At 38.7% G+C, this 24579-nt stretch overlaps 1 protein-coding gene across 13 annotated transcripts in view; it reads right to left on the bottom strand.

The window, feature by feature from the left end:
• Positions 1-24579, bottom strand: part of ALKBH8 (alkB homolog 8, tRNA methyltransferase) — a 124569-nt gene that overhangs the window by 90491 nt on the left and 9499 nt on the right. For 7 of the 13 annotated variants that reach the window (XR_015141797.1, XR_015141798.1, XR_015141796.1 and 4 more), the window contains exons 3-4: positions 20308-20545; positions 476-607 (exon numbers count right to left, since the gene is read on the bottom strand). Coding sequence is in view for 6 of the 13 variants with exons in the window: in XM_086339013.1 (XP_086195139.1) it covers positions 476-607; positions 20308-20545 (370 nt within the window). In the remaining 7 variants the exon portion in view is untranslated. Of the gene's footprint in view, positions 1-475; positions 608-20307; positions 20546-24579 lie in introns of those variants that run through there. The other 6 variants (XM_086339015.1, XM_086339016.1, XM_086339020.1 and 3 more) reach the window with 3 other exon arrangements.

Here is a 24579-nt window from a genome sequence, read left to right on the forward strand (position 1 = left end):
GTCTTTTCCAATGAGTCAGTTCTTTGCATCAGGTAGCCAAAGTATTGGAGCTTCAGCTTCGGCATCAGTCCTTCCAACGAATATTCAGGACTGATATCCTTTAGGGTTGATGATTTGATCTCCTGGTAGTCCAAGGGACTCTCAAGAGTCTTCTCCAACACCACAGTTCAAAAGCATCAATTCTTTGATGCTCTGGAAAAACATGACTACTGGAAAAACCATAGCTTTGACAAGATGGACCTCTGTCAACTCCACAAATGTTGGCTAATAAATATTCATCAATTTGGAGTTTTAAATTGATACCTATATATAAAAGCTATCTATTATTAATGCTCTTAAGAGTTGTTAGTATGACTTACCTAACAGTGGATCCAGAGCACTTTCAGTAATTTTGAGGAAACAGAATTTAATAAACCAAAGGAAAAGAAGACATTTTGCAGAAGCTTTTAAATATCAGATTTAAAGTTTTACTTACAATTTTGATTTTCTGTATCTTCTGTCCAGTTAACACTCTCCAAAAGCATTTTCTCGTCCTCAGAAGAAATAATTTCTTCTATTACTTTGAGACCTGGAGGCAAGGCTTGAAGCCCCAACTCTTTCCACTGTGCTGTGGGAAACAAAATTAAAACAGTCAACATACAAAACTTAAAGTTCTCATAGACAAATAATTCTGTTCAGTTAGCCTTTTACCAGTTCACAAAACCCCTGTGAAGTGGAGTATGTCCTGCTGTATCAGTAAACAAGGATGGCACAGTGATCAGCGATTTTGGGCCTCCAAATATAATAAATTGCTGAGCCCGGAGGGCGCCCAATGCCTGCAATCCACCAGCTATCAGCTGCTAGCAATCCCTACAGTGAACAAGGAACTAAGGATATAACAAAATCAAGAAACAGGATGCTGGCCCCAGAGAGATGAGGTTTGTAGAAAGAAGGATTTCAGTAAATAAGTCCCAGATGCTTGCATCTTCCCATACTTAGAAAAGCACTAAATCCCTTGAGATACCTGGTTTTCCTTAATTAACAATCTTTTATGTTCAGACTACCTGCCCCCCTTTGTTGCAAACTTTTCTATAACCTGACTGCTTCCTTCACCTCCTCAAAGCAGAGCTTTGAGGGCTACTTGAGATGCTGCCTCCTGGGCTTGAAGTCCTAAGAATTCTCACTGAAAACTCTCTACTTTCAGGCTGTGACTAGTTTTTTTAGTTGACACTTGGCTGATGGACAAGGGAACCAGAGCAGATTCCTCTTCTTCACCTGGATGCTACAGAGATCCAGAGCCTTGGTTCCTTTGCCCATCAGCCTGCTCGGCCAGTCCAGATGAATCTGGGTGAGTCTCTCCTGGTTCTAGGATTTCCCATTATTGGCTGATGATCCTAAGTTTTATTCAGTGGGGGAAAAAGTTATCCTCGAAACTTGGTTTCAAGGTGTACCTGGCTGCTCAGTTTAGACACAGGGTGGGATACCCTCAGTCAGAGGACTAGGAAGATTCTGCTCCAGCAGGGAACCCTCAGTGTTAAGGCACTGGGAAGGCTCAGTTTGGATACTGAGTAGATAGCCTCGGTTGAGAGACTTTGCTCAGTTAAACACTGAGTAAGGTAGGACTGAGTTATTAGGGGTAAGACTGACTTGTTGTTTTTCCTTGATTTGGTTTACCTTAACAGAGTGGCTCAAAATAAAATAAAAATCTTATGAGAACTTCTGAGCTCCAAAGGGACTCTTCCTTCCAGCCAGCAATGGCTTTCTCAGGTGACAGAAACTTGCAGGACTGGTAGAGGCAGACCTCTAGGTCTGTAGGTGCATGAGGCTGCAGCTACAGGGAAACCCACTCACATAATTAACAATCTGCTCAACCAGGGACGTGCATAAGAATGGGCCATTCCCCAATCTGAGCACTTGTGGAAGTCTTATACTTCACTGGGATACCCAAGGCACATAAGAGGGGGCTGAAACAACTCTGAGGCAAAACCAGAAGAGTAAGCCTTCAAGCAGCACACGCTGGTCTGCCACACGATCCTCATTAGCAATTTTGTCTTGACAAACTGACTTCAAAATGGGAAACAAAGGTTTCAAAATAAAAGAAAAAGGAAGGACAAAGTTCTAGTACCCTAGCTGGGCAAATGTATGTTACAAAACTTACAAGTGTTTAGTTGATCGGAAATTGGAGAAAATCTCACCCTGGAAATTGAGGGGGCTCTTCACTGCAAACACAGTTAAAGTTAAAACCTGGCTTGGTAAAACCTTAAACAAAGGGCTTTAGTTTCTTTATACAAGATGGTTACATCTCTTCTGCTTAAATTAACTGTGAAATAGGCATGTTCCATTGGGGAATAATTCCCCTGCATGGTATTATAAGACAAGGCATATAGATTACCACTAAGAACATACTAACTGAATGTACTAACCAGCAGTTACCTGAACCACACAAACAAGCAAAAACTGGGAACTAACATGCAAGGGGTAATTAATATAAAACTAGTGATTTTGCTTTAGTTTAACTCATAAACTCAGAATAGTCTTTGCTGAATGTTTTATACAAACCTTTAAAGGCATGATAAATTAAATTCTAAAATTATAGAACACAGAATTTTGTAAAATACATTTCAGTTCAATTAAAATCTTGTCACTGATTTCAGTAACTTTAGGTGATAGAACTGTTCTTCGTGGAGCTAAAAACAACTGTCTTTCTCTTCCAAATCTCTAAAACCAGAATGTGAATACAGGCCATAAGGACCTGAGACTGAGCCCAATTAACTCAAGCACACAAAACCTAAAACAAAGGGGAAAAAATGGCAGTTTTAAAATTCAAACCACTGGAAATGCTCCCTTAGCCAAACTTACAGATAACAAGCCTTAGTCATCTGAGCAAGCAATCTTAATGTATTCTGTTTGTAAACTAGTAAGTTTATATTGTTATATGTGGTTCATATCTAAGCTTTTAGTAAAGCCATGAGATCTCTAGTTTGCCTGTTTATGTCTGTGTACACATTATACATATGAGATATCTCTACTTCTAGAAAGTACTATCAAAATTAAGTCTATAAAGAGTTATACTTAATTTTAATAAAAAACATTTACATTTAAAATGGCAAAGATGATTTTCAGGTTCATGTGAACTGAGAAATATTCACTATTAGGCTGATACCTGATATTGATGCTTAAGATTGTTGATCTAATTAAGACATGTTAAGATTATTGTCAGACAGGACTGAGCAACTGAACTGAACTGAACTGAACTGAAGACGATTGTACCTAACCTAGGTTTAATAAATAAGACCTTACTAGATCTCTTGCAAGAAAAATAACTTGACATGAAATAACTTTAAAGTAAAAGTAAATGAAATAAGAACTTTGGTATAAAAACTTTAATGTAATTACATTTTAGAAATATCTACTTAAAATGATCTTTCCAGATATTTGGTAACTTAAAGTTCTAGAACTGTGTTAAATTAAGTGATGAAAGTTTATTAAATAGCTAAAAAGATACTGAGACATCAATTACTAAATAGAAAAATTAAGGTAGTTGGAAATATTGTTGAAAATGTTTGATATCACCTGAGATGTTCTCTATAAGAAAACAAATGTTTTTAAAAATTATCACTGGTGTTTATGCTCACCAATTTATAGAATGCTTCCCTGATAGCTCAGTTGGTAAAGAATCCACCTGGAATGCAGGAGACCCTGGTTCAATTCCTGGTTTGGGAATATCTGCTGGAGAAGGGATAGGTTACCCACTCCAGTATTCTTGGGCTTCCCTTGTGGCTCAGCTGGTAAAGAATCTGCCGGCAATGTGGGAGACCTGGGTTCAATCCCTGGGTTGGGAAGATCCCCTGGAGAAGCGAAAGGCTATCCACTCCAGTATTCTGGCCTGGAGAATTCCATGGACTGTATAGTACATGGGGTCAAAAAGAGTCTGACACGACTGAGCCACTTCACTTTCACTTTCAATTTAAAGACAGTTCATAATTGCTTGTTAGCTTTACTAAAAATCAAAGCTTTAAGAGTTGAGGATTCTAATTTAAACATGTAGTTAATGTGAATAAGAATAACACAGTAACATTTCAGTATACAATAAGAAGTAGAATGCATGATTTCAGTAAAGAAGGTATGAGAAATGGAATTACATTTTATTAAAAAAAAATATGAGCTGGTTAATTTTATTTGGATGGAAAATGAGACACAGGATGGATACAGAAAGTGATGAGAGAGTGTGGAAACAAACCCTGAGGAAAGAGTTCTATACACAGTCAGGATTAACCAAATTTAGACTGAAGTTGTTGAGTAAATGGACTTTAAGTGAGCTAGGACAGGACTGGAATTTAATTTGTTAAAATACTCCTTTTATAATAGATTGTGTGAGTTTCTGCACCCTTAAATGATCTATATTTATTTTCTTTTAATAGTTTTTGTGACTTTGGTTAAAAGAATAGGTATCATTTCATTGACCTATGATCCTGTTATGTTTTAAAACCTTTATGATATTTCTAACAAACTTCCCAAATATCAAAATCTAACTAAAGTTCTTTTAGTCTCCAGCTAACTCTGGGATGGATACTTTGAAGAAGCGTCTTTGAGACATCTCAGAGATGAATATTAAACTAAGTTTATTTGGTATTTTTATCTTCCCAACCCAGGGATTAAACCCAGGTCTCCCACATTTTACACAGATTCTTTACTATCTGAGCCACCAGAGAAGCCCCAACTCAAAAACATTCTCAAGTGATTGAAGATGAACTTTAGGTTGTAATGTATGGATAAATATCATTAATACAGATATTCCAAAATTTATATGACATCCCTAACATCTGGTATGTCCTGATATAATGTTATCAGTCATAATTGTAATGATTATACTAACATATGTTGCAGAAATATCCAAGTTTCCTAATTACATTGTACTCAACTCTATACCATGCTATTTTAAGTTTTGTCCTTTACAGACTATCATAATTTTATACTGCTTTTACACAATAAAGATTTTCAAGAAGACATAGAAAGAACTTTTAAAAAAATGTGTTTCTGATAGGCTTGATGCTACTAAATTGTATAACAAATTACAAACTGTAATGGAAAACCTGCTTACTTCATACAGATCAAAAGGAATCAATTACATGGGACTAAATGAACTGATAAATGTAATAAATAACTTTGACTTCAGAACATACTAACTTCAATCTGTTTAAATAAACTTTTTTTTTATGCTGTGACTTACAAGTTGATAAAGAATGCCTTTGTAAATAAAGATAAAACATTTTCAGTATTCTCTCTGCCTGCTGCTGCTAAGTCACTTCTGTTGTGTCCGACTCTGTGTGACCCCATAAATGACAGCCCACCAGGCTCCCCCGTCCCAGGGATTCTCCAGGCAAGAACACCGGAGTGGGTTGCCATTTCCTTCTCCAATGCATGAAAGTGAAAAGTGAGTGAAGAAGCTCAGTCGACCTTGCCAAGATTTGGCTTCTCTGGCTGGCCTTCCTATGGACTTGATGGTATTGCAACTTGATTACAACTAGTTATACTAATAATTTGTTCTTTAACTTGTTTTCTGTTTCCAAATTGTTTATATCTTTATCTCTCTGCTACACTATGACTTTGTCAATGTTACTAGCTACATTACTTATAATATTTTTGTCTCTTACGGTATGTGACCAGGCATCCAACAAATGTAATGATGATTACATAACTTCAAGCAACTGGTCAAAAATGTAGTTCTATATGCCATCAATAATTGTGATAGTGTGATTCTAGGTGTGGGAGGAAGCAGGCAAGGGAAACTATCTCGTGGATCCTAATAGGTTAAAAGATAGAGGATCCAGAGAATCTTTTATTATCTGTCAATGAGTCTAATCTACTACATAGTGGCTCAGACAGTAAAGAGTCTGTCTATAATGCAGGAGACCCAGGTTCGATCCCTGGGTCGAACTTGGGAAGATCCCCTGGAGAAGGAAATGGCAGCCCACTCCAGTATTCTTGCCTGGAAAATCCCATGGACCAACGAGCGGTGGCTGCACAGGCGCAGGAGGGCCTAGAGGAGCTATTCCACATTCAAGGTCAGGAGGGGCAGCACTGAGGAGATACCAAGGTAAGGAGCAGCAGATGCGCTTTGCTGCAGCAGCCGTGAAGAGATAACCCACGCCAAGGTAAGAGAAACCCAAGTAAGACGGTAGGTGTTGCAAGAGGGCATCAGAAGGCAGACACACCGAAACCATAATCACAGAAAACTAGTCAATCTGATCACACTAGGACCATAGCCTTGTCTAACTCAATGAAACTAAGCCATGCCCGTGGGGCCACCCAAGATGGGTGGGTCATGGTGGAGAGGTCTGACAGAATATGGTCCACTGGAGAAGAGAATGGCAAACTACTTCAGTATTCTTGCCTTGAGAATCCCATGAACAGTATGAAAAGGCAAAATGATAGGATACCGAAAGAGGAACTCCCTAGGTCAATAGGTGCCCAATATGCTACTGCAGATCACTGGAGAAATAACCCCAGAACGAATGAAGGGATGGAGCCAAAGCAAAAACAATACCCAGTTGTGGATGTGACTGGTGATAGAAACAAGGTCCGATGCTGTAAACAGCAATATTGCCTAGGAACCTGGAATGTCAGGTCCATGAATCAAGGCAAATTGGAAGTGGTCAAACAGGAGATGGCAAGAGTGCATGTGGACATTCTAGGAATCAGCGAACTCAAATGGACTGGAATGGGTGAATTTAACTCAGATGACCGTTATATCTACTACTGTGGGCAGGAATCCCTTAGAAGAAATGGAGTAGCCATCGTGGTCAACAAAAGAGTCCAAAATGCAGTACCTGGATGCAATCTCAAAAACGACAGAATGATCTCTGTTCGTTTCCAAGGCAAACCATTCAATATCACAGTAATCCCAGTCTATGCCCCAACAAGTAATACTGAAGAAGCTGAACGGTTCTATGAAGACCTACAAGACCTTTTAGAACTAACACCCAAAAAAGATGTCCTTTTCATTATAGGGGACTGGAATGCAGAAGTAGGAAGTCAAGAAACACCTGGAGTAACAGGCAAATTTGGCCTTGGAATACGGAATGAAGGAGGACAAAGACTAATAGAGTTTTGCCAAGAAAATGCACTGGTCATAGCAAACACCCTCTTCCAACAACACAAGAGAAGACTCTACACATGGACATCACTAGATGGTCAACACCAAAATCAGACTGATTATATTCTTTGCAGCCAAAGATGGAGAAGCTCTATACAGTCAACAAAAACAAGACCAGGAGCTGACTGTGGCTCAGATCATGAATTCCTTATTGCCAAATTCAGACTTAAATTGAAGAAAGTAGGGAGAAACCACCAGACCATTCAGGTTGACCTAAATCAAATCCTTTATGATTATACAGTGGAAGTGAGAAATAGATTTAAGGGACTAGATCTGATAGATAGAGTGCCTGATGAACTATGGACGGAGGTTCGTGACATTGTATAGGAGACAGGGATCAAGACCATGCCCATGGGAAAGAAATGCAAAAAAAGCAAAATGGCTGTCTGAGGAGGACTTACAAATAGCTGTGAAAAGAAGAGAAGTGAAAAGCAAAGGAGAAAAGGAAAGATATAAGCATCTGAATGCAGAGTACCAAAAAATAGCAAGAAGAGATTAAGAAAGCCCTCCTCAGGGATCAATGCAAAGAAATAGAGGAAAACAACAGAATGGGGAAGACTAGAGATCTCTTCAAGAAAATTAGAGATACCAAGGGAACATTTTATGCAAAGATGGGCTCGATAAAGGACAGAAATGGTATGGACCTAACAGAAGCAGAAGATATTAAGAAGAGGTGGCAGGAATACACAGAAGAACTGGACAAAAAAGATCTTCATGACCCAGATAATCACGATGGTGTGATCACTCATCTAGAGCCAGACATCCTGGAATGTGAAGTCAAGGGGGCCTTAGAAAGCATCACTACAAACAGAGCTAGTGGAGGTAATGGAATTCCAGTTGAGCTATTCCAAATCCTGAAAGATGATGCTGTTAAAGTGCTGCACTCAATATGTCAGCAAATGTGGAAAACTCAGCAGTGGTCACAGGACTGGAAAAGGTCAGTTTTCATTCCAATCTCAAAGAAAGGCAATGCCAAAGAATGCTCAAACTACCGCACAGTTGCACTCATCTCACATGCTAGTAAAGTAATGCTCAAAATTCTCCAAGCCAGGCTTCAGCAATACCTGAACCATGAACTTCCAGATGTTCAAGCTGGTTTTCAAAAAGGCAGAGGAACCAGAGATCAAAATGCCAACATCCGCCTGATCATCGAAAAAGCAAGAGCATTCCAGAAAAACATCTATTTCTGCTTTATTGACTATGCCAAAGCCTTCGATTGTGTAGATCACAATAAACTGTGGAAAATTCTGAAAGAGATGGGAATACCAGACCACCTGACCTGCCTCTTGAGAAACCTATATGCAGGTCAGGAAGCAACAGTTAGAACTGGACATGGAACAACAGACTGGTTCCAAATAGGAAAAGGAGTACGTCAAGGCTGTATATTGTCACCCTGCTTATTTAACTTATATGCAGAGTACATCATGAGAAATGCTGGACTGGAAGAAGCACAAACTGGAATCAAGATTGATGGGAGAAATACCAATAACCTCAGATTTGCAGATGACACCACCCTTATGGCAGAAAGTGAAGAGGAACTAAAAAACCTCTTGATGAAAGTGAAAGTGGAGAGTGAAAAAGTTGGCTTAAAGCTCAATATTCAGAAAACGAAGATCATGGCATCTGGTCCCATCACTTCATGGGAAATAGATGGGGAAACAGTGGAAACAGTGTCAGACTTTATTTTTGGGGGCTCCGAAATCACTGCAGATGGTGACTGCAGCCATGAAATTAAAAGACGCTTCTTACTCCTTGGAAGAAAAGTTATGACCAACCTAGATAGCATACTGAAAAGCAGAGACATTACTTTGCCAACAAAGGTCCGTCTAGTCAAGGCTATGGTTTTTCCAGTGGTCGTGTATGGATGTGAGAGTTGGAGAGTGAAGAAAGCTGAGCGCTGAAGAATTGATGCTTTTTAACTGTGGTGTTGGAGAAGACTCTTTGAGAGTCCCTTGGACTGCAAGGAGATCCAACCAGTCCATTCTGCAGGAGATCAGCCCTGGGATTTCTTTGGAAGGACTGATGCTAAAGTTGAAACCAATACTTTGGCCACCTCATGCGAAGAGTTGACTCATTGGAAAAGACCCTGATGCTGGGAGGGATTGGGGGCGGGAGGAGAAGGGGACGACAGAGGATAAGATGGCTGGATGGCATCACTAACTTGATGGACGTGAGTCTGAGTAAACTCCGGGAGTTGGTGATGGACAGGGAGGCCTGGCGTGCTGTGATTCATGGGGTCGCAAAGAGTCGGACAGGACTGAGCGACTGAACTGAACTGAACTGAGTCTAATCTGGAAATTACCAGAAGTGGCATATCAATAAGAAAGAACTTTGGTCCAATCTGGGATAATCCGCCAAGTACCATGTGACAAAAAATAGTCATGAAATGTCTCTCAAATATTGGTCAAATTTCCGACCATGGGCAGAGACTGTGAAATGGGAGTATTTCCTGCCATATCAGTAATCAAGGATATAAAAACCATCAGTGATTTCTTGCCTCCAAATGTAAACTGCTGAGCCCAGAGGGCACCCAAAAGAGAGGACAATGCCTTCAATACAGCAACTGTCAGCTGTCACCACTCTCTATGTTGAATGAAGAACTAAGGATATAATAAAATCAAGAAACAGGGGGTGGTCCCAAGATGGCAGAGGAACAGAATGGGGCGACCACTTTCTCCCCCACAAATGCATCAAAAGATCATTTGAATATGGAGAAACTTCCACAAAACAACTTCTCAACACTGGCAAAGGACACCAGACACTCATAAAGGTAGCCCAATGTCTTCACAAGGAGGTAGGACAAAAGATAAAAGATGAAAACAAAGATAAAAGATTTAGAGATGGAGACCTGTCCCAGGGAGGGAGTCGTGAAGGAGGAAAAGCTTCCACACAATAGGAAATACTTTCACAGGCTGTCAGTGGGGAGCTGTGGAGTCTCAGCCACCAGCATAACTGGAAAAAAAAAAAGAAAACCCACAGAATACACGCCTAACCACAACTACCAGTGGAGAAGTGGCTCAGATACTCACATCTGCCACCAGTGAGTGGGGGCTGGGCAGGGAGGCACAGGCTGGATCATCAGTCCTTAGGATAAATACCAGGTTTGGATGACCTGCGAACAATCTGAGTAGGCTAATTTGACATAGCAACCAAAACTATGGGATCGCCAGAGAGATGAAAAAAAAAAAAGGATGTTTCCTACAAAAGGCTCTAACGCCACGTGGTAACACCTGGAGCACTCACAGAACAAAAGACTGCATCTGCATCCTAGCAAATACCAAAGGAGAGGAAGCTAGCTGCTATTTGAAGCCCTCCCTCCCCGGAGGCAGAGAGGCAGGTGTGCGACAGCCAGAGTCGCAAGGCAAGGGGCCGCTGCAATGTTGGCCCAAGAGACTGCATCTTCCACCAAGCTGTAAACAGGCTGCCAGCTAACCACATCTTCCTGGGATCCTGGAAGGTCCACATCCACCAGGAGAGTCACAGCCTGAGATCAGCTTCCCAGAGACACACGGGACACGTGGGACTAGGCCCTCGTGGCACACACAGGAAACCAAGCAGCAGGGACTAGGGAGGTGGTAAGATGCATGACCCACCTGGGACCGTGGGCTCGCCAAGCACTGGTCGCTTGAGCAGCTTGGACCTGGGATGAGCACTAAACAGACACCCCATCTGGGCCTGTGCCCTTGTGGGGCACCCAGGAACCTGAGAGGCTTAGACTTGTGAAGTGCACAAAACACAGGATCCACTTGGGACAGGACTCTCACGGAGCACCCTGAGCCTGAGCACTGTGGACCCGGAAAGTACACTCCGCCTTGGGCTGTGGCAAACCCAGGGTGGTCCATCCAATGCGAGCATTGCCCACACATGCCAGCAGTATTTGTTTGCAATGTTCCTCCCTCTCCACAGCACAACTGAACAAGTGAGCCAAAATAAGTGGCCATCTTCGCCCCCTCATGTCAAGGCAGAAATTAAGACACTGAAGATACTTGCAAACAGAGCAAGCCAAAATAAACAAAGAAGGGGTAGCCACCCTGGAAGTGACAGGTGCAACAAATTAAAACCCTGACGTTAATGCTGATACTGTGTATTTTGGGGGCAGCTATAGACCTGGAGAACAAGTACAAGCCAGAACACAATCTGACACAGAACTGAACCCACATTGCCCACAACAGCTCCATAGAAATCCCTACATGTATTTTTACTATTATCACTTTCAATTTTTGAAAACTTGAATACTTTATTACTCCTTTAACTTTCATTTTTATAGCCTACTGTCACCTTTCTAAAAAAAAAAAGAAACTATTTTTTAAAAAACAAATTCCATAAAAAGATAAAAAATATCTTTTTAATTTTTGTGATCAATTTTATATTTTCTATATTGGATCTTTGGGAGTTTAACCTCTAGTCTAAGTTTTTAATCTTTGCTTTTTGATATTTATTATTAATTTTCTATCTTTAAGAATCTAATCTTCAATATCCATTTTCACTCAGGGATTTGATTACTGGCTTGATAGCTCTCTCCCCTTTTGACTCTTCCCTTTTCTCCTCCTGGTCACCTCTATCACCCTCCTCCCTTTTCTCTTCTCTATATAACTGTGAATTTCTCTGGGTATTCTTAGCTGTGGAGAGGACTTAGGGACTTTATTACTGGCTTGACTTCTCTCTCCACTTTTGTCTCTTCCCTTTTCTCCTCCTGGTCACCTCTATCTCCCTCCTCTTTTCTCTCTACAACTCTGTGAAACTCTCTGTGTGTTTCTGGCTGTTCAGAGTTGTTTCACCACTAACCTGGGGGTTTTATCTTCTATGCTGTATGGATGGAGAAGTCGTGAGGCTACAGTAAGATTGGGAACAAAACCCAGAGGCAGGAGGCTCAACTCCAGAACTTTAGAACATCAGAGAATTCCTGACTCAGGGAACATTAATAGACAAGAGCCCACCTTAAAGACTCCATACCTACACTGAAACCAAGCTCCACCAAAAGCCAGCAAGTTTCAGTTCAAGACACCACACTAACTCTCCAGCAAAATAGGAACACAACCCTGAACATTAAAAGATGGGCAGCCCAAAGCTATACCAAACCCATAGACAACCCAAAACTACTTCTGAACATCTCATGGCATTCTGGAGAGAAGAGATCCAGCTCCAACCACCAGAATACAGACACAGGTTCCCCCACCCAAGAAACCTTGACAAGCTGCTGGTCCAACCCCACCCACAGTGAGCAGACTCCACAATTAAGAGGAACCACAACCTTCCAGACTACAGAAAGGGCACCCCAAACACAGCAAGCTAAGCAAAATGAAAACACAGAAATCTCCAGCAGGTGAAGAAACATGATAAAAACCCACCAAACCAAACACAAAACAGGTAAACAGGGAGTCTATCTGAAGAAGAACTCGGGATAATTATATTAAAGATGATCCAAAGTTTTGTAAACAAAATGGAGTTACAGATAAATAAACGAGACAAGGATTGAGAAGATGCAAGAAATGTTTAACAAGGATCTAGAAGAAACAAAGAAGAGTCAATCAATAACGAACAATGCAATAACTAAGATTAAAAACACTCTGGAGGAAACCAACAGCAGAATAACTGAGAGAGAAGAGAGGAAAAGTGAGGTGGAAGATAGAATGGTGGAAATAAATTAAGAAGAGAGGGAAAAATAAAAAGAAATGAGGACAACCTCAGAGACCACTGGGACAATGTTAAATGCCCCAACAGCTGAATCATACATGTCCCAGAAGAAGAAGAAGACAAAAAGAAAGGGCATGGAGCTAGTTAGGGAGGGAGGGGTAGAAGTGGGCGTCTGCTGCTCTGGGGCAAGAGGAAAGCTGTAGCCCCCTCCAGGGTTCGGGGGTCGTGATAAGAAATCCTTCTAAAGGTTGGCCCAAGCTCCCTTTTGTTGCGCCTCTACGCACCGAGCATCTTTCATCTGCCTGCCCTGGAAGTCGCAGACTGGTTTTCTTTGGTCCCAGCTGTCTCTCCCATTCTGCAAAAAAAAAAAAAAAAAAAAAAAAGGGCATGAGAAAGCACTTGAGGAGATAATGGTTGAAAACTTCCCTAAAATGGGGAAGGAAATAGCCAACCAAGTCCAAAAAACTCAGAGAATCCCAAACAGGATGAACCCAAGGCAAAACACCACAAGACACATATTAATCAAACTAACAAAAATTATACACAAAGACCAAATATTAAAAGCAGCAAGGGAGAAGCAATAAATTATACACAAGGGGATCCCCATAAGGATAACAGCTGATCTTTCAAAAGAAACTCTTCTGATTAGAAGGGAATGGCAGGGCATATTTAAAGTGATGAAAGAGAAAAACCTACAACCAAGATTACTCTACCCAGCATGGATCTCATTCAGATATGAAGGAGAATTCAAAAGCTTTAAAGACAAGCAAAAGCTAAGAGAATTCAGCACCACCAAACCAGCTCTTCAACAAATGCTAAAGAATCTTCTCTAGACAGAAAACACAGAGGTTTATAAAAATGAACCCCAAATAACAAAGTAAATGGTAATGGGATCATACTTATCAATAATTTACCTTATACATAAATGGGTTAAATGCTCCAACCAAGAGACAAAGACTAGCCAAATGGATACAAAACAAAACCCCTATATATGCTGTCGACAAGAGACCCACATCAAACCTAGGCACACATACAGATTGAAAGTGAGAGGCTGGAAGATGATATTTCATGCAAATGGAGACCAAAAGAAAGCAGGAGTAGCAATACTCATATTAGATAAAATAGACTTTGAAATAAAAACCATGACAAGGAACAAAGAAGGACACTACATAATGATCAAGGGACTAATCCAAGAAAAAGATATAACAATTATAAATATATATGCACCGAACACAGGAGCACTTCAATAATGTAAGGCAAATGCTAACAAGTATGAAAGGGGAAATAACAGCAACACAATAATAGTGGGGGAATTTAATACCCCATTTACACCTATGGATAGATCAGCCAAACAGAAAATTAGTAAGGAAACACAAGCTTCAAACTATGCAATGGACCAGTTAGACCTAACTGATATCTACAGGGCATTTCGCCCCAAAACAATGGATTTTGCCTTTTTTCTCAAGTGCACACGGAACATTCTCCAGGATAGATCATATCCTAGGCCTAAAATCTAGCCTTGGTAAATTTTAAAAACTTGAAATTGTTTCAAGCATCCTTTCTGATCACAATGCAGTAACATTAGATAATAACTACAGGAAAAAAAAACTATAATAAACACAAACATAAGGAAGCTAAACAACATGCTTCTGAATAACCAACAGATCATAGAAGAAATCAAAAAGGAAATCAAAATATGCATAGAAACAAATGATAATGAAAACATAACAATCCAAAACCTATGGGATTCAATAAAAGCAATGCTAAGAGGGAGGTTCATAGCAATACAAGCCTACCTCAAGAAACAAGAGAAACATCAAATAAACAACCTAACTTTACACATAAGCAACTAGAAAACAACAACAACAACAACAATAAAACCCAAAGTTAGTAGAAGGAAAGAAATCATAAAAATCAGAGCAGAAATAAATGAAAAAGAAATGAAGTGGACTATAATAAAGATAAACAAAACTAAAAGCTGGTTCTTTGAGAATATAAACAAAATAGACAAACCATTAAACAAAATAAACACAATAGACAAAATAGACAAGCCAGACTCATCAATGAAAAAAGGAAGAAGAATCAAATCAACAGAATTAGAAATAAAAATGGAGATATCACAACAGACAACACAGAAATACAAGAGATCATAAGAGACTACTATGATCAACTATATGTGAATAAAATGGACAACTTGGAAGAAATGGACAAAAGTCTTAGAAAAGTATAACCTTCCATAACTGAACCAGGAAGAAATAGAAAATCTGAACACACCAATTACAAGCATGGAAATAGAAACTGTAATCAAAAATCTTCCAACAAACAAAAGCCTAGGACCAGATGGCTTCACAGGTGGATTCTACCAAAAATGTAAAGAGCTAATACCTATCCTACTCAAACTCTTCCAGAATATTGGAGAGGAAGGTAAACTCCCAAACTCATTCTATGAGGCCACCATCACTCTAATACCAAAACCAGACAAAGATGCCACACACAAAAAAATAGAAGCAAACTCCAAGCTAATATCACTGATGAACATAGATGCAAAATCCTCAACAAAACTCTACCAAATAGAATCCACCAACATATTTAAAAGATCATACATCATGACCAAGCGGGCTTTGTTTCAGGGATGCAATGATTCTTCATATTCACAAATCAATGTCATACACCACATTAACAAAATTAAAGATAAAAACCATATGATTATTTCAACAGATGCAGAGAAACCCATTTATGATTTAAAAAAAAAAAAATTCTGCAGAAAGCAGGAATAGAAGGAGCATACCTCAATATAATGAAAACCACATATGACAAACCTACAGAGAACATTATCCTCAATGGTGAAAAACTACAAGGATTTTCTCTAAAATGAGGAAAAAAGGGTGCCAACTCTCACAACTACTTTTCAACAGTTTTGGAAGGCCTAGCCACAGCAATCAGAGAAGAAGAAATAGAAGGAATCCAAATTGGAAAAGAAGTGAAACTCTCACTGTTTGCAGATGACATGATCCTCTATATAGAAAACCCGAAAGATACCACCAGAAAATTACTAGAGTTAATCAATGAATATAGTAAAGTTGCAGGATATAAAATTAATACACAGATATCACTTGAATTCCTATATACTAACAATGAAAAAACAGAAAGAGAAATTAAGGAAACAATCCCATTCACCATTGCAATGAAAAGAATAAAATACTTAGGAATAAATTTACCTGAAGAAACAAAAGACCTATATATAGAAAACTATAAAACAATGATGAAAGAAATCAAAGATGACACAAATAGATGGAGAAATATACCATGTTCGTGATTGGAAGAATCAATGTAGTGAAAATAACTACACTACCCAAAGCAATCTATAGATTCAATGCAATTCCTATAAAGCTACCAATGGTATTTTCAACAGAACTAGAACAAATAATTTCACAATTTGTATGGAAACACAAAAAACCTCAAAGAGCCAAAGCAATCTTGAGAAAGAAGAATGGAACTGGAGGAATCAACCTGCCTGAATTCAGACTATATTACAAAGCTACAGTCATCAACACAGTATGATATTGGCACAAAGACAGAAATATAGATCAATGGAACAAAATAGAAAGCCCAGAGATACATCCATGCACCTCTGGACACCTTATATTTTTGACAAAGGAGGCAAAAACATACAATTGAGAAAAGACAGTCTCTCTAGCAAGTGGTGCTGGGAAAATTGGTCAACCGTGTGTAAAAGAATGAAACTAGAACACTTTCAAACACCATACACAAAAATAACTTCAAAATGGATTAAAGATCTAAATGTAACACCAGAAACTATAAAATTTTAGTGGAAAATATAGACAGAACACTTAAACCACAGGAAGATCCTCTATGTCCCAACTCCCAGAGTAATGGAAATAAAAACAAAAATGAACAAATGGAACCTAATTAAACTTAAAAGCTTTTGCAAACAAAGGAAACTATAAGCAATGTGAAAAGGCAGTCTTCACAAGAAAATAACAGCAAATGAAACAACTGACAAAGAATTAATCTCCAAAACATACAAGCAGCCCATGCAACTCAATACCAGAAAAACAAATAACCCAATCAAAAAATGGCCAAATAACTAAACAGACATTTCTCCAAAGAAGACATACAGATGGCTAATAAACACGTGAAAAGATGCTCAACATCACTCGTTATTAGAGAAATGCAAATCAAAACCATGATGAGGTATCATCTCATGCCAGTCAGAATGGCCACCAACAAAATGTCTACAAACAATAAATGTTGGAGAGGGTGTGGAGTAAAGGGAACCCTCTTACACTGTTGGTGGGAATGCACACTGGTACAGCCATTATGGAGAACCATATGGAGATTTCTTATAAAACTGCAAATAGAACTGTCATATGACCCAGCAATCCCACTGCTGGGCATGTACACCAAGAAAACCAGAAGTGAAAGAGACACATGTACCCCAATGTTCACTGCAGCACTGTTTACAATAGGTAGGACATGAAAACAACCAAGGTGTCCATTGGCAGATGCATGGAAGTTGTGGTACATAAACACAATGGAATATTATGCAACTATAAAAGGGAAGACATTTGAGTCAGTTCTAATGAGGTGGATAAACTGGAATCTATCATACAGAGTGAAGTAAGTGAGAAAGAGAAACACCAATTCAGTATAATAACACATATATATGGAATTTACAAAGATGGTAATGACAATCCTATATACAAGGCAGCAAAAGAGACACAGATGTAAAGAACAGACTTTTGGACTCTGTGGGAGAAGGTGAAAGTGGGATAATTTGGGAGAATAGCACTGAAACATGTATATTACCATATGTAAAATAGATGACCATGCAAGTTCAATGCATGGAGCAGAGCACCCAAAGTCAGTCAGTGCTCTGGGACAACCCAGAGAGATGGGGTAGGGAGGGAGATGAGTGGGGGGTTCAGGATTGGCAGACATATGTGCACCTGTAGCTGACTCATGTCGATGAATGGCAAAAACCATCACAATACTGTAAAGTTAATTATTCTTCAATTAAAATAGTTAAAATTTTTTTTAAGTCAAGAAACAGGATTCTGGCCCCACATAGGTGAGGTTCACATGGAAGAAATTATTTCAGTATACCCAGACGCTTGCATATTTCTAAACTTAGAAAAGTGTTAAATTCCTTAACTTGAAAGATATATGATTTTCCCTAATTAACAGTAATCTTTGACATTGAGACTACCTGCCCCACTGTATTGCAAACTCCTACATAACTTGACTGCTTCCCCCACTGCCTCAAAGCAGTTTCTCAGGACTACTTGAGATGCTGTCTCCTGGGCTTGAAGTCCTAAACATTCCCACCAAATAAAACATAACTGTCAATTTCTAGGTTGTGACTGGTTTTTTTAGTCAACATTCTAAGCCTCATTTTTAGAAATCATAATGTTGAAAGGCATATAACACGTCAGTATGTGTGCTGCCAAAGGGAGCCCAGCACACAACATATTAAAAATACAAAAATTAAGGCTGAGATAAAAATCATGGTACATTTTATCCACTGCAATTACCAATAGCAAATACAACAGTATTTACTTAAGTATTTTGTTTGAACACGATCAGGCCACTTTTTAAATCTAAGAAAGTTTTCTCATATCTACAGTATGCCCCTCCATAAACAAACCAGATTCTAAATACTTAATATAAAATTTAAATATTCATTTTTACTTCTATGGTCAAGTAATAGAAAAATGTGAAATAACAGTATGGTGGTTTCTCAAAAATCTAGAGTTGCTATATGACCCAGCAATTCCACTCCTGGGCATACATCTGGACAAAGCTATAATTCAAAAAGATACACACACACCAATGTTCCCAGTAGCATTATTTACAACAGCCAAGACATGGAAGAAACATAAATGCCCATGGACAGATGAATGGATAAAGAAGATGTATGTGTACACACACACACACACACATATATATATAATGGAATACTACTCAGCCATAAAAAAATGAAAGAATGCCACCTGTAGCAACATGGATCGAAACAGAGATTATCATACTAAGGTAAGTGAGAAAGAGAGAGACAAATACCATATGATATCACTTATATGTGGAATCTAAAATATGACACATATGATCTTATTTACAAAACAGAAACAGATTTACAGATATAGGGAGCAGATTTTTGGTTGCTTGCCAAGGGCAGGGAAGTAGGAGAGGCATGGTTTGTGAGTTTGGGGTTAGCAGATGCAAGCTACTGCATATAAAATGGACACACAACAAGGTCCTACTGTGTAGCACAGGAAACTATATTCAATATCCCATATAAACCATAGTGTAAAATATATCACATATATATATAACTGAATCACCTCGCTATATACCAGAAACTAATACAACATTGTAAGTCAACTATACTTCAATTAAAAAAAAAGAAAGTCTCTGGATCTAATATAGGATTTCAAATAAAAACCATTCCAAAATTCATTTCATGCAATTTCTTACACTGTTCAACATGCTGGAGGAAAACCCAATGATAATATTCTCTGATTAAGATTTATTCTTAAACCATATAATTTTTAAAAACTGACCACAAAAACAAAATATGAAAACAATCTGCTTTGCAAAATCTGAAAGCTTAAGTCAGATTTAAAATTAAGTACATATAGAAACTGAGAATTATAACTTATAAAACATATCTTCAATGGAGTTATTTAAAGTTTCCTTTGAGTCTTATTTTAAAAAACATCATTTTGACATATACTCACTTACTTACCCACAGCTTATCTAGACAAAACTGTTTAACTGCCTAAACAGGTAGCAAATGAATATAATAGCAGGAGATGAGATGTTTAAACATCAAAGTTCATCTCAATATATCTCATTTCCATGGGTCAGTGGTGAAAAGATGGAATAACCCCTACAGCAATTTTGTAAAGCAGTCTGTCAAACTTTTATTTAAATTAGTTAATTGAATTTATTTAAATAAAATCAAATTTTAAAATCCACAGAATCATGCTGGACAACACAGATATAAAATATAAACATATTTCTACCAACACAGAAAGTTCAACTGACTATCACCACTATAAAGCTTCATGCATCTTTGGTGGCTAAAGCTGTTCCTCCATAATCGTGAGCCTTGGCACACAATCATTTGGATCACAATTAATTCCTAAGTGATTAATTGAAAGCTTCTAGGTAGACATTGTAAAATAAATCTGAACCCTTAACAATAAATACTGAAAAACACAATTAGACAGCAGGGTTCCAAAATAAATAACATATATAATAAAGATATTGTTAGCTTGGTGGGACCAGCTCCTCAGAAATAATTAACTGTATCTCAATCATCTCCCTTCAACTACTAGTCCCATACCTATACAATACTAGGAGTTTAAAGAATGTTAAAAAAAAGGGGGGGTTTGCTTAACCCCAAAATGGGATGTCCTATTTTGTTTCACAATAACTAAAACTTTTGACTTAGATATGAAAGAAAACTCACACAAAAGCAAAAACATTTTTAAAAAGATACCTGTCTGATATACCTTTTTCCACAAAATTCAAGTACAGGATGATCTTTTGTCCTAAATCATCTACTATTTCTTTACCATTGAGAGTATCATAGGCTTTCTTGGATTCTTCTACAGTTTTGTATCTTACACATGAGTAGGGTTTATTAGGTGGCATTAAGAGAGCATCCACCAATCCACATTTCTCTAAAACTGGAAGCAGTTGGTTCCTACTCACTTGATTACCCAAACCACCATTGGCAACAATCAGACTCTAAAAAGACAAAAAAAGAAAGTAATGAGCAGTTGATATCAACCTGTTATTTTTAAATAACATTTTAAAATAAAATATTGTAAATGATACTGATTTTTAAATAGCCTTTTAGTGACCATAAACACAAATTAAAAGATAACTTTCACTGTTCATAAATTTAACATAATGAAACAGAAAGAAGAGGTAGAGAGGAGAAGAAACGAGGATTTACATAAATCTTGCTTTTTGGCTAGACATTGTGCTATATATTTTTATACTCAATCTTCATTAAAACAATCTTCACAACAATCTTGTATGTGCTCAGTCACATCTGACTCTTTGTGGCCCCACAGACTGTAGCCCACCAAGCTCTTCTGTCCATGGAGTTTTCCAGGCAAGAATACTGGAGCAATTTGCCATTTCCTACTTCAGGGGATCTTCCCAATTAAGGGACTGAACCTGCATCCCTGCAACTCCTTCATTGGCAGGTAGATTCATCACTAGCACAACCCGAGAAGCCCTCACAATAATCCTACAAAGTGGGTAATATTAGCCCCACTTCATATGGAAAGAAACTAAAAATCAGAAAATGAGGGTAAGGTAGTAATTGTTTGGGGCTGAATTTCAAATTTACTTCTTTCAGTTTCCAGAATCTATACTTTTGGATATAACCATTATACAATGTTTACTAAAAACTAAAGGTAAAGGTACTGGCTCAAAGAAAAAAACAACTACGAGTTCTATTGAATACGAAATAGGAAAAGTTTCCTGTATCTGGATTATCCAGTCATTTTGCAATTAAATTTTTTTTCTTTGAAAATATCATGCTTACTTCCTTGTCATTTGCAATCCTGTTCAACTTTACTCAAGGAATTTGGTGGGGAAGAGGTCTCCTATTTTTATCCTGATGCTTGTAGCCTCATAGTCTCTATACTTAAAAACATTCTTCACCATGTTAAGATCTTGAAATTCTGAAGCATAACAAAAGTAAACAACTAATGGCCTACCCGCATCAGTTTCATCATTTACACCAGACACTGGCAAAGCTTTTCTGAAAAATGCCAGAGAGTAAATATTCTAGGTTTCACAGATCATACATGGCTCTGTCACATAGTTCCATTAATTATTTTTTGTTGTTCAGTCATCCAGTTGTGTCCAATTCTTTGCAACCCCAGGGACTGCAGCATGCCAGGTCTCCCTGTCCCTCATCATCTCCTGAAGTTTGCCCAAGTTCATGTCCATTGCATCAGTGATGACATCCAGCCATCTCATTCTCTGACACCCTCTTCTTCTGCCCTCAATCTTTTCCCAGCATCAGGGACTTTTCTAATGAGTCGGCTGTTTGCACCAGTTGACCAAAATACTGGAGCTTCAGCTTCAGCATCAGTTCTTCCAAAGTGTATTCAGGGTTGATTTCCCTTAAGATTAACTGGTTTGATCTCCTTGCCGTCCAAGGGACTTTCAGGAGTCTTCTCTAGCACCATAGTTTGCAGGCATCAATTCTTTGATGTTCTGCCTTCTTTACAGTCCACCTCTCACAACTGTGCATGACCACTGGGGAGACCACAGCCTTGACTATTACAAACCTTTTGTCAGCAGAGTAATGTGTCTGCATTTCAATATACTGTCTAGGTTTGTCATAGTTTTCCAGCCAAGAAGCAATCATCTTCTGATTTCTTGGCTGCAGTTACCATCTGCAGTGATTTTAGAGCCCAAGAGAAGGAAATCTGTCACTACTTCCACCTTTTCCCCTTCTATTTTCCATGCAGTAATAGGGCAGGATGCCGTGATCTTATTATTAATATTTAGTTTTAAGCTAGCTATTTCACTCTCCTCCTTCACCCTTATCAAGAGGTTGATCAAGAGGTTCTTTAGTGCCTCTTCACTTTTTGCCACTAGAGTGGTATCATCCACGTAACTGAGATTGTTGATGCTTCTCCCGCCTATCTTGATTCTAGCTTATAACTCATCCAGCCTGGCATTCCTCATAATGTGCTCAGCGTACAGGTTAAATAAACAGGGTGACAGCAGACAGCCCTGTCATACTTTCTTAATTCTGAACCAATCAGTTGTTCTGTACAGGGTTCTAACTGTTGCTTCATGACCCACAGAAAGGTTTCTCAGGAGACAGGTTAAATGTGTCTGGTATTCCCATCTCTTTGAGAGCTTTCCACAATTTGTTATGATCCACACAGTCAAAGGCTTTAGTATAGTTGATGAAACAGAGATAGATGTTTTTCTGGAATTCCCTTGCTTTCTCTATTATCAGGCGAGTGTTGGCAATTTGATCTCTGGTTACTATGCCCTTTCTAAACCCAGGTAGGTCGTCTGGAAGTTCTTGGTTCGTGTATTGCTGAAGCCCAGTGTGCAAGATTTTAAGCATAACCTTACTAGCATGGGAGATGAGTGCAACTGTCTGATGGTTTGAACATTCTTTAGTACTACCCTTCTTGGGGACTGGAATGAGGATTGACCTTTTCCAGTCCTGTAGCCACTGCTGGGTCTTCTAGATGTGCTGATATATTGAGTGCAGCACTTTGACAGCATCATCCTTTGGGGTTGTGAACAGCTACTAGAATTCCATTGCATCCACTAGCTTTCTTAATAGCAGTGCTTCCTAAGTAAGGCCCACTTGACTTCACACTCCAGAATATCTGGCCCTGGGCTCTGGGTAACTGATCACACTATCATACTTATCCAGTTCATCAAGATCTTTTTTGTACAATTCTTCTGTGTATTCTTTCCATCTCTTCTTGATCTCTTCAGCATCTACTAAGTCTCTATTTAGTTGTAATTTTTTAACAACCCTTAAAATGTAAAACTCTTTCTTAGCTAACAAGTCAGATTTGACCTGAAGACAGTAGTCTGCCAACACTTGATTTATATGAAGCTGGAGTTTAGAACATAATGTATCAGTTTCATATGTATAAAATGAGAAGGTTCATATCTAGAACCTTGTTTTAAAAGAATATAAAAGAAATTATTATAAAATTGGATAATAAGTAAAACTCTGCTCTGTTATGGGGCAGCCAATAGTTTATATGTACGGTGGCTCAGTGGTAAAGAATCCACCCACAGTGCAGGAGAAACAGGTTTGATCCCTGGGTGGGGAAGGTGCCCTGGAGAAGGAAACGTCAACCCACTCCAGTATTCTTGCCTGGGAAATCCCATGGACAGAGGAGCCTGGCAGACTACCATCCATGGGGTTTCAAAAGAGCTGAACAGGACTTAATGACAAAAGAACATGTAAGTATACACACACATACACACAATAAACATACTAATACAATACTATAAAATATGGTATAAAATTTAGTCTCAGATGGTTTATCCTGGACTCATTAAGTGAGATTATAAATTAAAGTACCAGAATAGCTTTGGTCATATGTAGCCATAATACAAAAATATTTCCAGTATTCCCAAATCTAAGGACATACAAGTTTTGTAACTGACAAGGATCCATAGCCCTACCTAGGAATTGGGGAAGACAGTGAGAGGTGACCTGAGGAGTAGCAGTACTCAGAAATGCTGTCCAAGTGATTTGTGGGCAATGCTAAAGTCAAACCATACAAAAACAAGTGCAATGCGGGAAGGAAGGGAGGAACTTACTTACTATTACATGTGGGCTATACAATTAACGCTTACTTTAATAAACAGTTGTTCAGTCAAGCAATTTTTCCAGTAATATGAAGAAAAGAATTCAGATTTTTTTAAAGTTATCTCAGTCCTGATAGGTTGAGGACCATGGCTCTAGAAAAACCTAACAATCTCTGTAACATTGTACAAAGATACCTACGTGCATCCGTGCTAAGTTGCTTTAGTCGTGTGTGACTCTGTGCAACCCTAAGGACTGAAGCCTGCCAGGCTCCTCTGTCCACAGGTTCTCTAGGCAAGATCACTGGAGTGGATTGCCATGCCTCCTCCAAGGGATCTTCTGACCCAGGGATCAAACCTACGTCTCTTAAGACTCCTGTACGGGCAGGCGGGTTCTTTACCACTATTACCACTGGGAAGTCCACAAAGATATCTATATTTATGACATATAGTAAAAAAAG

The sequence above is a fragment of the Bos grunniens genome, chromosome 15, assembly GCF_055505025.1.
Source record: "Bos grunniens cultivar Pamir isolate PY7600 chromosome 15, Bosgru_T2T1.0, whole genome shotgun sequence".
NCBI lineage: Eukaryota > Metazoa > Chordata > Mammalia > Artiodactyla > Bovidae > Bos > Bos grunniens.